The 16167-nt window shown below is 47.6% G+C and overlaps 1 protein-coding gene across 1 annotated transcript in view; it reads right to left on the bottom strand.

Moving 5' to 3' along the window:
- Positions 1–6167: 6167 nt before the first annotated feature.
- LOC147116293 (mixed lineage kinase domain-like protein) overlaps positions 6168–16167 on the bottom strand; it is a 65298-nt gene continuing 55298 nt past the window's right edge. The window contains exons 5-10 of the mRNA XM_085991124.1: positions 14994–15129; positions 13440–13524; positions 10809–10957; positions 10220–10269; positions 8242–8382; positions 6168–6325 (exon numbers count right to left, since the gene is read on the bottom strand). Coding sequence (XP_085847250.1) covers positions 6276–6325; positions 8242–8382; positions 10220–10269; positions 10809–10957; positions 13440–13524; positions 14994–15129 — 611 coding nt within the window. The 3' untranslated portion in view covers positions 6168–6275. The remainder of the gene's footprint in view (positions 6326–8241; positions 8383–10219; positions 10270–10808; positions 10958–13439; positions 13525–14993; positions 15130–16167) is intronic.

Here is a 16167-nt window from a genome sequence, read left to right as displayed (position 1 = left end):
CTCTGTCACAGGTGAGGCAGACGGTGGTTGAAGGGGTGGGTGGGTGGGGTGCTTGGGTTGACGTGCGCTCCTTGCGCTGCCTGCGCTTGGCTTCCTCTTGCTCCTGGCAAAGAGACTCGAGGTGTTCGGCGCCTTCCCGGATGCTTCTCCTCCACTTTGTGCGGTCTTGGGCCAGGGATTCCCAGGTGTCGGTGGGGATGTTACACTTTTTCAAGGAGGCTTTGAGGGTGTCCTTGAAGTGTTTCCTCTGCCCACCTGGGGCTCTCTTGCCGTGCCGGAGCTCCGAGTAGAGCGCTTGTTTTGGGAGTCTCGTATTGGGCATGCGCACAATGTGACCCGTCCATCGGAGCTGATCGAGTGTGGTCAAAGCTTCGATGCTGGGGATGTTGGCCTGAGCAAGAACACTACCGTTGGTACGCCTATCCTGCCAATGGATTTGCAGGATCTTGTGGAGGCAACGTTGGTGGTACCTCTCCAGTGCTTTGAGGTGCCTGCTGTACATGGTCCATGTCTCTGAGGCACACAGCAGGGCGGGTATCACTGCTGCTCTGTAGACCGTGAGCTTAGTGCCGGGTTTGAGGTCCTGGTCTTCACTCTCTTCCTCAGGCGACCGAAGGCTGCACTGGCACACTGAAGGCGATGTTGGACTTCATCGTTGATGTCTGCCCTTGTTGACAGTAGGCTTCATATACACTTGATGTATGTCTTGCAGTCTGCTGGGTCTGTATGGGCTGTGGTTATGAGCACTTGAAATATTGAGCGTTGAACAAGTTGCGGCGGGTTTGGTGGTGTGGTTGGATGAAGGTACTGTCACTGCTGCAATACTAAATATTGCGATAACCCACGGACCTGAGTTTGAGCTTACTCTCTTTTTTAAAATAGAAGTTAAAATATTTATTGGAAAACATCTCAATTAACACACATTCATGGTTACAACAATGTTTATAAAAATGATAATACACAAGGCCTATATTTTTCTTTTTTTTTTAGAAAGGAAGAACTTGCATTTCTAGAGCACCGTTCATGTTCTCAGGATTTCTCAAAGTGATTTACAGCCAATGATTTACTTTTGAAGTGCAATCACTGTTAAGTAGGAAAAAGCAGCAGCCAATTTGCACACAGCAAGGTCCAACAAACAGCAAATGAGGTAGATGATCAGTTAATCTGTTTTGGTGGTTGGTTAAAGGAGGAAAGTTGGCCCGAACACCATGACATATTCCCTGCAGCTCTTCGAATAGTGCCACGAGATCATTTATGTCCATCTGAACAGGCAACTGGAGCCTCAGTTATCAAATCATCCAAAAGGCAGCACATCCTATGATGCAGTACTGCACTGAAGCGTCAGCCTAGATTTTTTATTCAAGTCCTGGAGTGGGGCTTAAACCCAACCTTCTGCCTTACTACCAATTGAGCTGGACTGGTACCTTTGCAAAAATTCATATTTCAAATCCAAATCGATGTCTCACTAACGTCCAACCATTTATTTTTGTTTCTAGTTTTCTACCTTCTAGGTTTGAGGTTCACGGATTCTTCAAATGCACCCAGCAGAAATTCAGGGAAACCTGCCATTATACTGGTTTAACTCCTCGTCAGCGGCTACATGAACTACTTAACTCTTAGGACAGTGCAAAATGAGACTAATCTAGTGACATAGTGCCAAAATGGAAATAAAAAAAGTAGTGCAAGCAGGAAATCTTCATTTATTTTCTAGGTTATGTAGGTTCTTTGAAATAGATCTCTCCTCCAACCCTCACCCAACCCCACTACCAGCCCTCCTCCAACCCCACTACCAGCCCTCCTCCAACCCCACTACCAGCCCTCACCCAACCCCACTACCAGCCCTCCTCCAACCCCACTACCAGCCCTCACCCAACCCCACTACCAGCCCTCCTCCAACCCCACTACCAGCCCTCACCCAACCCCACTACCAGCCCTCCTCCAACCCCACTACTAACCCTCACCCAACCCCACTACTAGCCCTCACCCAACCCCACTACCAGCCCTCACCCAACCCCACTACCAGCCCTCCTCCAACCCCACTACCAGCCCTCACCCAACCCCACTACCAGCCCTCCTCCAACCCCACTACCAGCCCTCACCCAACCCCACTACCAGCCCTCCTCCAACCCCACTACCAGCCCTCACCCAACCCCACTACCAGCCCTCCTCCAACCCCACTACTAGCACTCACCCAACCCCACTACTAGCCCTCACCCAACCCCACTACCAGCCCTCACCCAACCCCACTACCAGCCCTCCTCCAACCCCACTACCAGCCCTCACCCAAGCCCACTACCAGCCCTCCTCCAACCCCACTACCAGCCCTCACCCAACCCCACTACCAGCCCTCCTCCAACCCCACTACCAGCCCTCACCCAACTCCACTACCAGCCCTCCTCCAACCCCACTACCAGCCCTCACCCAACCCCACAACTAGCCCTCACCCAACCCTACTACCAGCCCTCCTCCAACCCCACTACCAGCCCTCCTCCAACCACACTACCAGCTCTCACTCAACTGCACTACCAGATCTCACTCAACTGCACTACCAGCCATCACCCAATTCCCATAGCCAACCCTCACCTAACCCCTTCTAACAGCCCTCAGACTCAAATGAATATAATGTAGTTAATGAAGAAGTCCACCAATAACAATATGGAGCAGATGAACATATATTGAAGCTAGCATCATAACTGCTTATAATAGGATATATATATATATATATAAAATATGATGATATGGAATAAATGAAGTCGTGGCCTGCTTATCAGCTGTATGTTAATTCATTTCTGTGTGCGATTCACTCTGGCAAAGTCATTTGAATGTATATCAATTTAAATGGACTTGGGTAGAGGGATCCCTCATCAGCCTGGGTCCCTTTTGTTTTAAAAATTGAGAAACTAGGTTAAGGGGCAAAGTTTATAGTACAGCTCACCACCAAAATTGAAAAGTGCACACAAGGTAAATTAAGAAATAGTAAGGAGGTGATGGTGAACTTGGATTTTAAACCATGAAGGTTGTAAGAGGATGGGAGGACCATGGGAGGTGAGCAATTCCACAGCTTTTCTGTCCTGTGAAAAATGTGTTATGGTGGCAGATTAGGCAATGAGTTTTGATTTCAAAGAACGAGAGGTCACAGATACAAAGTTAAATGTAAGCAATTTAAAATACCCTGTAGAAGACAGGAGAAACTTTACACAGAGAGTTATGAGGCAGTTGAATTTTCTTCCAGGATTAGTGGTTGAGATAGAAACTATGTCAACAAACACAACACCCTGACCCTGTCGGACATAGCGTTTGGCGGTAGGTCAGGGGGCGTCAAGCGAAATTTGCGGCCGGGGCACGAGTGGGGCGCTGCGCACGGTGATGATGTCATCACCGGAGGCACAGCGCCGCTGGGTGCTACTGGCTACCGCTGCTGCTAACCTCCCGCTGCACTAACAGGAGCTGCAAGGCAACCCAATTTTCCCCCCCTTAAATGTGTGTCCTCTGGTTCTCGACCCTTCTGCCAATGGGAACAGTTTCTCTCTATCTACTCTGTCCAGACCCCTCATGATTTTGAACACCTCTGTCAAATCTCCTCTCAACCTTCTCTGCTCCAAGGAGAACAACCCCAGCTTCTCTAGTCTATTAACGTAACTGAAGTCCCTCATCCCTGGAATCATTCTCGTAAATCTTTTCTGCACCCTCTCTAAGGCCTTCACATCCTTCCTAAAGTGTGGTGCCCAGAATTGGACACAGTACTCCAGTTGGGGCCGAACCAGTGTTTTATACAGGTTCATCATAATTTCCACACGTTTGTACTCTATACCTCTATTTATGAAGCCCAGGATCCTGTAAGCCTTTTTAACTGCTTTCTCAACCTGCCCTGCCACCTTCAACGATTTGTGCACATATACCCCGAGTTCTCTCTGTTCGTGCACCCCCTTTAGGATTGTACCATTTAGGTTATATGTCCTCTCCTCATTCTTTATACCAAAATGCATCACTTCACACTTTTCTGCGTTAAATTTCACTGCCATGTGTCTGCCCATTTCACCAGCCTGTTTATATCTTCCTGAAGTCTATCACTTTCCTCCTCACTGTTCACTATAGTTCCAAGTTTTGTGTCATCTGCAGATTTTGAAATTGAGCCCTGTACACCCACGTCCAAGTCATTAATATATATCAAGAAAAGTAGTGGTCCTAGTACCGACCCCTGGGGAACACCACTGTATACCTTCCTCCAGTCTGAAAAACAACCATTCACCACTACTCTCTGTTTCCTGTCACTTAGCCAATTTCGTAGCCATGCTACCACTGCCCCTTTTATTCCATGGGCTTCAACTTTGCTGGCAAGCCTATTATGTGGCACTTTGTCGAACGCCTTTTGGAAGTCCATGTACACTACGTCAACCGCATTGCCCTCATCAACCCTCTCTGTCACCTCATTAAAAAACTCTATCAAGCTGGTTAAACACAATTTGCCTTTAACAAATCCATGCTGGCTTTCCTTAATTAATCCACACCTATCCAAGTGACTGTTAATTTTGTCCCTGATTACTGTTTCTAAAAGCTTCCCCATTACCGAGGTTATACGGTCTGACCTGCAGTTGCTGGGTTTATCCTCACACCCTTTCCGTGTTGTAATTTCTATGCATGTATGAATATATTTTTATGTAAAACTGAAGATGCAGGGAGGTGGAGGAGGAGGAGGAGGGGTTGAACTGGTATATTTGGAGCTTAGGAGGAACGAGAGGAAAGTTCAGAGGTGCACTGACCACGGTAGTATTGATTAAATAGAGTGAGACAAAATTGGGATGGAAAAAAGTGGAGACTAGAGAAGATTTTACTGTCAGATAACAATCTAAATTAATCTTTTAAACCAGAATAACGTGAAAGGTGTCAACCTCCTGAACTGAGGAGCCACCAGTGATGCAAACATTAATGAGGCTGAGAGAGTAGGGCAAGTGGCAAACCAGCTCCTCATCCACATATCTGTCAGAAGTTGAAACTGGCAGTGTAAGTATAAGATCAACACTGTACAACCAACACAGGGGGAAACCCTGTGGTACATCCACCCTTCAGAGGCTCCTTCACAGGGGCCCAACTGGGGTACATCCACCCTTCAGAGGCTCCCTCACCGTGTCCCAACTGGGGTACATACACCCTTCAGAGGCTCCCTCACAGTGTCCCAACTGGGGTACATCCACCCTTCAGAGGCTCCTGCACAGTGTCCCAACTGGGGTACATCCACCCTTCAGAGGCTCCTTCACATGGGTCTAACTGGGGTACATCCACCCTTCAGAGGCTTCTTCACAGTGTCCCAACTGGGGTACATCCACCCTTCAGAGGCTCCTTCACAGTGTCCCAGCTGGGGTACATCCACCCTTCAGAGGCTCCTTCACAGGGGCCCAACTGGGGTACATCCACCCTTCAGAGGCTCCCTCACAGTGTCCCAACTGGGGTACATCCACCCTTCAGAGGCTCCTTCACAGTGTCCCAACTGGGGTACATCCACCCTTCAGAGGCTCCTTTACAGTGTCCCAACTGGGGTACATCCGCCCTTCAGAGGCTCCCTCACAGTGTCCCAACTGGGCTACATCCACCCTTCAGAGGCTCCTTCACAGTGTCCCAACTGGGGTACATCCACCCTTCAGCGGCTCCTTCACAGGGGCCCAGCTGACTTTGAGTTGCTAATCAGGATAGGAAGGAACCCTAAGGCAGTCGTGGCAGATAAAGAGAGTCACAGATACATGCATTGTGGTCCACTGTCAAAAAGGCAGCAAGGAATCAGAACCTCCCCCTCCCCACCGCCCCATTCTCCTGGTTGTAAACAAAATAACATATTTAAAGTGACCGATCCTCCCTGGATTGTGTAGAGTTTAACAAACATTTCACAACAATAGACTCACTTGACCCAGGGTACAATTTTGCTAGAAAACTGGCAAAACCAGACGTCTCCACTTTGTCCTTTACCTCGGTCCAGTTACTCAACAAGTCTTCGAGACACATCTGACTTACTAATATCTAAATATCTTTTTCTTGATCTGTATTTTACATTTTGTTTTACTCTTTTTAACCTGTATATGTGTAATTAGAAAAAACTATCCAAAAAAGTGAAAGCATTAACACCCTCCACCTAACGAATACCCACATGGCTGTGATTTACAGAGATTGACGATGAGGAGCTTTAACCAGTTTAATATTAGTAATCGGTTATAATTGGCTTAATATTAGTATTAAGTAACAAGTAATGGCTTTTGGTTGAAGATCCAGCTCCTGCTCTGTGCTTCCTATGCTGGTTTGCACCGGTCTTGGATCTGCAGAAGTCGGTCGACCACAGCTGGAACAGAACCAGAAATAGTGAGTGACTGGAAGGTAACAAGAAGACAAGCCCAGACCACAATCCACAAACCCTCCTTATTCAGTTCACCAGTTGGGGGTGTCCTTCCACTGGGAATCTTCTCTTATGGTGAGTCCCTCTCATCTGAACACTAAGGCAGAACTCTCCACCACCTTCTGGACAATAACTCAATGAAGGAAAGAGCCTTGCCTTGTGCTCTGTCCAGCAGAATGTACAAATGCAAGATGCACAAGAGGATATGCCTTACTCGCTGTACCAGCAGAGTGCGGGAGGAGCCTGGTGTTACTCAATGTACCAGCAGAGTGCGGGAGGAGCCTGGTGTTACTCAATGTACCAGCAGAGAGCGGGAGGAGCCTGGTGTTACTCAATGTACCAGCAGAGTGCGGGAGGAGCCTTGTGTTACTCAATGTACCAGCAGAGAGCGGGAGGAGCCTGGTGTTACTCACTGTACCAGCAGAGTGCGGGAGGAGCCTTGTGTTACTCAATGTACCAGCAGAGAGCGGGAGGAGCCTGGTGTTACTCAATGTACCAGCAGAGTGCGGGAGGAGCCTTGTGTTACTCAATGTACCAGCAGAGAGTGGGAGGAGCCTGGTGTTACTCACTGTACCAGCAGAGTGCGGGAGGAGCCTTGTGTTACTCAATGTACCAGCAGAGAGCGGGAGGAGCCTGGTGTTACTCGCTGTACCAGCAGAGTGCGGGAGGAGCCTGGTGTTACTCATTGTACCAGCAGAGAGCAGGAGGAGCCTGGTGTTACTCAATGTACCAGCAGAGAGCGGGAGGAGCCTGGTGTTACTCGCTGTACCAGCAGAGTGCGGGAGGAGCCTGGTGTTACTCATTGTACCAGCAGAGAGCGGGAGGAGCCTGGTGTTACTCAATGTATCAGCAGAGAGCGAGGGAACTCTGCCTTACTCATTGCACCAGCAGAGAGCGGGAGGAGCCTGGTGTTACTCAATGTACCAGCAGAGTGAGGGGGAAACTCTGCCTTTCTGCAGCAGTAGAGTGAGGGAGGTGCCTGCCTTACTGTAGCAGCAGAGTGTGAGGGGGACTCTGCCGTACTCACCCCATCCTCCTCCTGTCCCCATCCTCAACAATCTTCCCCTTACTGACAGCCAACTGGTGAGGGTAACAGGCTGTATTTCTCTTTACATAGGATTACATAGGATATACGGCACAGAAACAGGCCATTCAGCCCAACCAGTCCATGCCGGCGTTTATGCTCCACTCGAGCCTCCTCCTGTCTTTCCTCATCTAACTCTATCAGCATAACCCTCTATTCCCTTCTCCCTCATATGCTTGTCTAGCCTCCCCTTAAATGCATCTATACTATTCGCTTCAACCACTCCCTGTGGTAGCGAGTTCCACATTCTCACCACTCGCTGGGTAAAGAAGTTTCTTCTGAATTCCCTATTGGATTTCTTGGTGACTATCTTATATTGATGGTCTCTAGTTTTGCTCTTCCCCACAAGTGGAAACATTCTCTCTGCATCCACTCTATCAAAACCTTTCATAATTTTAAAGACCTCTATTAGGTCACCCCTCAACCTTTTTTCAAGAGAAAAGAGAGCCAGACTGTTCATCCTTTCCCGATATGTATACCCTCACATTTCTGGTATCATCTTTGTAAATCTTCGCTGCACCCTCTCCAGTGCCTCCACATCCTTTTTATAATATGGCGACCAGAACTGTACGCAGTACTCCAAGTGTGGTCTAACCAAGGTTCGATACAGGTTTAGCATAACTTCCCTACTTTTCAATTCTATCCCTCCATTGTAAATTGATTATGCCAGCAGTAAATGTGACAAACACACCAGGCCAGTGCGTACAGAGAATAGCTCTTCCATTTCTAATCAGCGCTATCTAAAGATCCAGATTACCAAGAGTAATATGCCACCTACCTCCAGCTGACGGGCGTTCAAACGGCTCGAAGGCACGGCACTCGTCGATCAGCTCCACCAGGGCCCGAGGACAGTCATCTGGCAGTGGCTCACGGATCTTGTCTTCGAAGACTTTTCTTCGAATTCCCAGAAGGTCAACACCTGATTGAAACAGAGCGGATCTGAGTTTAATTTTCACACACAGAGTACCAATAATATTGGACACACATCAATGGCAGTACATTGCCCTTTCAGCACCCAGCAGTAACATCACTGGCTGTGGCTGGCTGAGGCCCTGGCTCCCATTTCCACATCTCTCTCACCCCCGCTATAACTTCCAATTTTCTGCACTGGTTATTGGCCCAATAACAACCATTTTAAACAATAATTTGGCTTGTGCAGAGCAGTATGATGAAAATTTGATAAATTACCACCTTTTAAAAAAGATTTGTCACTCCCCATCATACCCATGTGGAAAAGTACATGCACAGAGCAAGCCATGTATAACGGATTGGATTGTAGATGGGGGTTATGTCCATTACAGTAGGCTGGTTCACTAATCCATTAATGGTTTATGACCAGCTTTTTCAGTACTGGGAGAATCACTGTGGCTGCACAGAGGGCAGCATTTCTTGGTCTATATGTTTCTGTACTTGCAGATCGAGATTAACTGTAGAGTAAGCTGTAACATGACCTGTAGCACGCTGGGTGGATCAGGTACAGTGTGAGCTGTAGCACACTGGGTGGATCAGGTACAGTGTGAGCTGTAGCACACTGGGTGGATCAGGTACAGTGTGAGCTGTAGCACACTGGGTGGATCAGGTACAGTGTGAGCTGTAGCACACTGGGTGGATCAGGTACAGTGTGAGCTGTAGCACACTGGGTGGATCAGGTACAGTGTGAGCTGTAGCACACTGGGTGGATCAGGTATAGTGTGAGCTGTGGACTGACTCTCAGCTGCTGCTGTGCTACAGCTAACACTATAGTTGATCCTGACATGCAAGTGGGCGACTAAATGAAATTGCGAATCTTAAAACCAAAGCAAGTGGAGTTCTCCAGTAAATCATTTGATTAAAGCGGCATTAGCATCGGTTTAAAGAAGTTAATCCACTATTGGTTTGAGATTACTGATTAAGTCCAAACAAATAATTATACACTGCATGTACATTTGGTACGAGTGGAGCTGACTGTAAGTGCACATTGAATGGGGACAGGATCAAGCTCAGTTGTGATGTCCTCTACGGTTAATTAGCTTAGCCTGAGACAGTCATAGTCTAGGCTCACACATGGTTACCCTGGGGAGATACCGAGTATTGGCCAGTGGACCCTTAGCCCAAGTCAGTGTCTTCAAAGAAGAGGGGAGAAAATGGACTCAGTGTAATACTGACGGAGTATATCAGCCCTGACTCAGTGGGTAGCACTCTCAGCTTTGAGTCAGAAGGTCGTGGGTTCAAGTCCCACTCCAGAAGCTTGAGCACATAATCTAGGCTGACACTCTAGTGCCATATGAGGGAGTGCTGTACAGTTGGAGCTGCCGTCTTTCGGATGAGCTGTTAGTCCCACCTGCCCTTTCAGGTGGACATAAAAGATACCATGGCAATATTTTGAAAAAGAGCAGGGGAGTTCCCCCTGGTCTCTGGCCCATATTTATCCCTCAACCAACATCACTAAAACAGGTTATCTGGTTGCTGTTTGTGGGATCTTGCTGTGTGTAAATTGGCTGACGAGTTTCCTACATTACAACAGTGACCACATTTCAAAAGTACTTCATTGGCTGTAAAGCGCTTTGTGAAGCTCTGAGGCTGTGAAAGGTGCTATATAAATGCAAGTTCCATCTTTCTATCATTGCGTTTCATCGCACTGCAGCTTGTGGGTTATGTTCATGCTGGAAAGCATCAAAGGAAAATAACCAGAAACAACTGAGCTTAACATTGCAACTTGCAAACTGCACCAGGTCCCAGATCCACATCAGCAGCAGTTAGTTATATACACACATTACCTTCAAATGGTGTTGTACGGCTGCTGATTTCCCACAGGACAATCCCGAGGCTGAAAGGAAAATCAAAGCTCCATTTTAATTATGTGCTTTGTTCAGAAGGTACAGCCCCACAGTCAAAGAGGGAGAGCCGGGGCAGCAGAAATTGCAGTTCCATTGATATTGAAGTATGGAATGATAAAAGGCAATTTGGCCCGATGTGCCTGTCCCTCGACAAACTTAAGCTACACAATCTCCAGAGAGAAGCCACCAGCCACAGCCAAACCTCCGCCAACATAAAGCTCGAGCAAATATCACTGAACCCTTAAAGGTTATCAAGTGAAGTAGCAGGATATTAATCCAGCCTCATAACCTACATTGACAGCTCAGGGAATTTGCATTCCACAGCTTTTACACTGAGAAACCCCAACTGAAGGGCCAAGGCCCATAGTGCAAGAGACCACCAAGGAAAGAGTACAAAACAAGACAAAGTAATTTGGGCAAAAGGGACAGGAGTTACAATTGCATTGAGGGTTCAGGTTAGTGGAATGGATGCCCTAATATCTCTGGCCAAATTCTCCTGCTTCTGTCTTGGGACATTGCCAGTCCTCACCTGTACACTTCACATTCCTTATCATACTGGTAATTGACATTGCTCAGCTGCTGTGGTGAGAGATACTTGGTTGTTGATGCTGTGTCTGTCTTTCTTGAGCTGTTACGTCTGATTGAGGTTTCAGTCTTCGTTAGCTCCAGTCCTGCTAACTAAACATGAAAAGAAAGAAATATACATATAAAATAAAAACAACTAGCACTAACTCTTCCTGAAAGTTAAGTGTGTGTCTGCACATCTTGTTAATGGTGTTCTTCTGAGACAGGCTGATTGTGAAAATTAGAGAAGAAAGAAAGAGCTTGCATTTATATAGCACCTTTCATGACCTCAGCACTTTACAGCCAATGAAGTAATTTTGAAGGGTAGCCACTATTGTAATGTAGGAAACCCGGCAGCCAATTTGCACACAATGCTCATCGAAAGCACAGATTTTCAAATTGAGATCACTGGGCCCCAATAGGTTCCCTAGGGCAGGGGTGTCCAAGCTTCTGAGGCAGGGGGCCAGAACCACATGCCACAATTCATGAGTGGGCCGCACATGATTAAAATTCTTTGGGATCAGGCATAATGCAAAACTCCCATAGAGGAAAACTGTGAGATCTCCATTCCCAAAAAGGCAAACCCTCCCTGCAAAAATCAGCTGGCTGCCTGTACCTGCCGTGGTCTCAGCCGTGTCTCAGTGGTAGCACTCTCGCCTCTGAGTCAGAAGGTCGTGGGTTCAAGTCCCACGCCAGAAACTTGAGCACAAAATCTAGGCTGACACTCCAGTGCAGTGCTGAGGGAGTGCTGCACTGGCAAAGGTGCCGTCTTTCGGATGAGACGTTAAACCGAGGCCCTGTCTGCTCTCTGAGGTGGACATGAAAGATCCCAAGGCATTATTTCGAAGAAGAGCAGGGGAGTTATCCCCGGTGTCCTGGCCAATATTTAACCCTCAACCAACACTGCTAAAAACAGATGATCTGGTCATTATCACATTGCTGTTTGTGGGAGCTTGCTGTGTGCAAATTGGCTGCTGAATTTCCTACATTACAACAGTGACTCCATTTCAAAAAAGTACTTAATTGGCTGTAAAGCGCTTTGGGACGTCCTGAGGTCGTGCAAGGTGCGATATAAATGCAAGTCTTTCTTTTTTTTACCTCACTTACTTTTTTTTGATCTTCATTTCATGACTTGATCTATTGCTTGCTGCCTGCTGCCCTCTTTAACAGCCTGGCCTGGGTCTGGTCAAGTGTTGGCCATGGTCCTCACCACTGCTCACCTTGTCTCCACCACCTCCGTGTCCTCCGCCACCATCGCCAAGCCTGCCCGCTGCTCTAGTGTCCTCTGCTGCACCCCCCGCCACTGCCACGTCCGCTGCTCAGTTTGGAAGTTTGGAAACTGCAGCCCAAGCTCCTTCAATTCAGACCTGGAGGACCGGTAACGGCTGCTCCCTGATTGCTGCTTCTTCATTGGTCTAAATCCACCAGTCATATGAGTTAGCAGCCTTTTCCAAACCTCCAGGACTTGGTAGTTTAAAGAAGGAGGAGCTGAGCAGTGCTCAAAAGGCTTTTGACAAAGTTTGGCACAAGAGGCCAGGATACGCCAAACTCCCAGCTCAACATCCCCACCCATTGAACCGATTCCGTGGATATCCAGTTTCCTGGCAGTCCACAGTTGGTGCCACTGTGGCACAGCGATCTCCACCAGGAATCTGCAGGGCTCGGTTCTCATCCTATTCCTGTTCCTCATTTATGTCAATGACATTGCAACAGCAGAACAAATGGCTGGGTTTGCTCACAGCTTGCTGATGACATCACCATTGGGGTGTCCTTCACGAGCTCAGGAATGGCATCAGTGAAGCTCCGGCCTCCCACCTTCCGTAAACCTTGGCTCATCCAAAACTCTGCTGCCCATAGCCTAACTCGCACCAAGTCCTGTTCACCCATCACTCCTGTGTTCATTGATCTACACTGGCACCCGGTCTGGCAACGCCTCGAATTTAAAATTCTCATTTTTGTGTTCACATCTCTCCGTGGCCTCACGCCGCCCTCTCTCTGTAACCTCCTCCAGTCCTACAACCGTCCACGATCGCTGCGCTCCTCCAATTCTGGCCTCTTGCGCATCCCTGATTTTCATCGCCCCAGTGTGACTCATCAAGCGGAGAAACCTACAAAGGGATTAGTGACGAGAGCTGCTCAGCAAACCTTTCTTCAGACTGCTAATGTTCCTTTACTCAGGTTGTGTCTCTCCTTTATTTGTTAGCACAGATGGATGTGAGTCCACAGGACCCACTCATAAGTGGTGGGTACTTAATGCTTGAGTATTTGAAAAAATGCCTGCGGGTAAATTTAACTTTTATTGCCGGGCAAAAAAAAACGGCCAATAGCAAATCATCTGCCTGTTTTACACCCAGAAAGATTTTCTTTTCCATTGAACGCAGACATGTCCTACTATTATTGCCCAGACCACCCCATAACCAAACGTCCAGCCTCAGACAGACACCATGACCGTTCCCCAGACATGGACCGACCCCATTATTATCGCTGGTACTCAGACAGACCTCATTACTGCATTACCATTGGCCACACTCAGACTGACCCGTAGCCATTGCCCGGGCCGGATAGAGCCCGCTGTTATTTCCCAATTCAAACATACCTTTACTCGATAATCTTCATTGACGAGGAAGCTGGTGCTACTAATACAGCAATGAAGTCTGGCTTTCTCTTGAGACTGATGCAGCCTGAAATTAAACACAAGTCACCTTTCCACGTGAGCCACAGAGGTTCTCTGCCGATACTTACCCCACATTCTAAGATGCAAAGCAATGACACAAGTTAACGGTCATTAGCAAAGAAGAAGCATCTTCCCCAGGGAGACTGGGCAGACACAAAGGCATTTCCTTCTGTAATCGCGGATTTGCAAGAGGTTTGGCCACTGAGAAGTACTTCACTGAATGTAGTGGGGTGCCCACATTCCTACTCTGTCTCAGGGCACAGACTGACCCATTTTTCATTACCAAGCTCAGATGACATTGAAAACTACCTGCATTTATATAGCATCTTTAACGTAGTGAAATGTCCCAAGGGGCTTCACAGGAGCGTTATCAAACAAAATTTGACACCGAGCCACATAACGAGATATTAGGACAGGGAGGTCAGAATTGGAGGAACTGAGTAAGCCAGTTTGCTGAGACACTTAACAGGTTGGTGTACTCTTTTGGTTGGGTGCACTAAAACAATTAAACTGTAACTAATAAAACATTAAAGGAAACTTAACAACTTAAATTAAAATTTGATTGGCTGGGGTGATGATGCACTCCAGTCCCCGCGGCGCCCACTGGTCGCGGAAGGCCTCGAGTGTGCCGGCAGACACCGCGTGCTCCATCTCCAGGGCCACCCGGGTGTGAACGTGGCCGCGGAAGAGAGGCAGACAGTTGGGCCGAATGAAACAGGTTGGTGTAATGATACTGACTGTTGTTGCCGGAGTCCGAAGGGGCATAAGATCTAGTTAGGTTAAGGAAATACCCAGTGCAAACCTAGAGGGAGAGGTGGGTCCTGGCAAAGCGATGCCCAGACCTTTACACTGTTCACTCTATCTAGTGCCGGCACTTCAGTCAAGCTCTTCTGGTAGCCAGAGGCACACAATTCCTACTGATAAAGGGGAGGGGAATCTGTCTCTACAGCTTTACATTTACATGGAGATCCGGTGGCAGTTCACGAGATGTAGGGGAGTCCAAAACTAGGGGCCATAAATATAAGATAGGCTCTAATAAATCCACGAGTGAATTCAGGAGAAACTTCTTTACCCCGAGAATGGTTAGAATGCGGAACTTGCTACCACAAGGAGTAGTTGAGGTGAACAGCATAGATGCATTTAAGGGGAAGCTAGATAAACACATGAGGGAGAAAGGAATAGAAGGATATGCTGATAGGGTGAGATGAAGTAGGGTGGGAGGAGGCTTGTGTAGAGCATAAACACCGGCACAGACCTGTTGGGCCGAATAGCCTGTTATGCGCTGTAAATTCTTCTATGTAATTCTAAAGTTCCCCCACTTTATATTGGAGTGTCGTTGGCTGCAGGGGTTTAAATTGTCCCCAAAGCTGCTGCGTTCACCAAGGGCCACCGTGACGCTTTCTACAGAGTCGGATATTACACGGTGTGGGATTGCAGAAGATGCAGTCAGTTTTCCAAAATAGCTGCTTGGCTCACCAGTAAACGCCTCTGGCGGTGTCCAGTGACATCCGAACCCGCATTGACCAAGGGAGTGGCTGCTTGCTGCCAAGTACTTTCTTCAGGGTCCCGTGTTCACAGTGCTCCATCACGATCAAAAACTCCGACCTGTGAGCTAAGAACACAGATACAGGTTGTTAACTCACTGTGCAAGAGGCTTCTGCCTGGTTTTCAAATGCAATTGCCTAAGCAGTGGGACTACAAGCGGGGTAGCAGTATTGCAGGTACCTTCCACTCAGGCCCACAGCTTTCTATATGAAATGAGGTTGCCACGTGTCCAGTTTTGAACTGAAGACTCCAGCTTTTGCTTGGGCCTATAACCCATGTGAGTCAACTGAGTTACAGGACACGGTGAAGGGTATGAGAGTAGAAATTGGCCATTGTAAATTCCTAAAATATTTTATATATAACTCCTAAAACATTCAACTCCTATTATATACATGTTATTTCTTCCTTTCTTCTGGATCTGGTGAAGTGGAGCCATTAGTTAATATGGTTTTCAACTATATTTCATTCACATCAGAACTTTAGTCATAATCCACCCCATGCCCCTCCCACTCCTCCGCCGTTGGGTTCTGATTTGGGCAGAAAAGTGGTAATCCTACAGATGACTGGGGGGAGGGGAGAAAAGGCTCTATCCAGGACTTGTTGTTCAGCCTCAGTGAAATTCCCCATTCAGATTTCCCAGTAAAGGATCTAGAACATAAGAACATAAGAAGTAGGAGCAGGAGTAGGCCATACGGCCCCTCGGGCCTGCTCCGCCATTCAATAGGATCATGGCTGATCCGAACCTAGACTCACGTCCACTTCCCTGCCCTCTCCCCGTAACCCCTAATTCCCTTATCTGCTAGGTAACTGTCAATCTCTGTTTTAAATTTATTTAATGTTGCAGCTTCCACAGCTCTCTGGGGTAGCAAATTCCATAGATTTACTACCCTCTGAGTGAAGAAGTTTCTCCTCATCTCAGTTTTGAAATGGCAGCCCCTTATTCTAAGATTATGCCCCCTAGTTCTAGTCTCACCCATCAGTGGAAACATCCTCACCGAATCCACCCGATCAAGCCCCCTCACAATCTTATATGTTTCGATAAGATCGCCTCTCATTCTTCTGAACTCCAATGAGTAGAGGCCCAACCTACTTAACCTTTCCTCAT

Source organism: Somniosus microcephalus, chromosome 6 (genome assembly GCF_052327205.1).
Source record: "Somniosus microcephalus isolate GS21.2 chromosome 6, FLI_Smic_1.0, whole genome shotgun sequence".
Lineage (NCBI taxonomy): Eukaryota > Metazoa > Chordata > Chondrichthyes > Squaliformes > Somniosidae > Somniosus > Somniosus microcephalus.
Note: the sequence above shows the minus strand (reverse complement) of the source record. Positions and strands in the feature narration are given on the sequence as shown.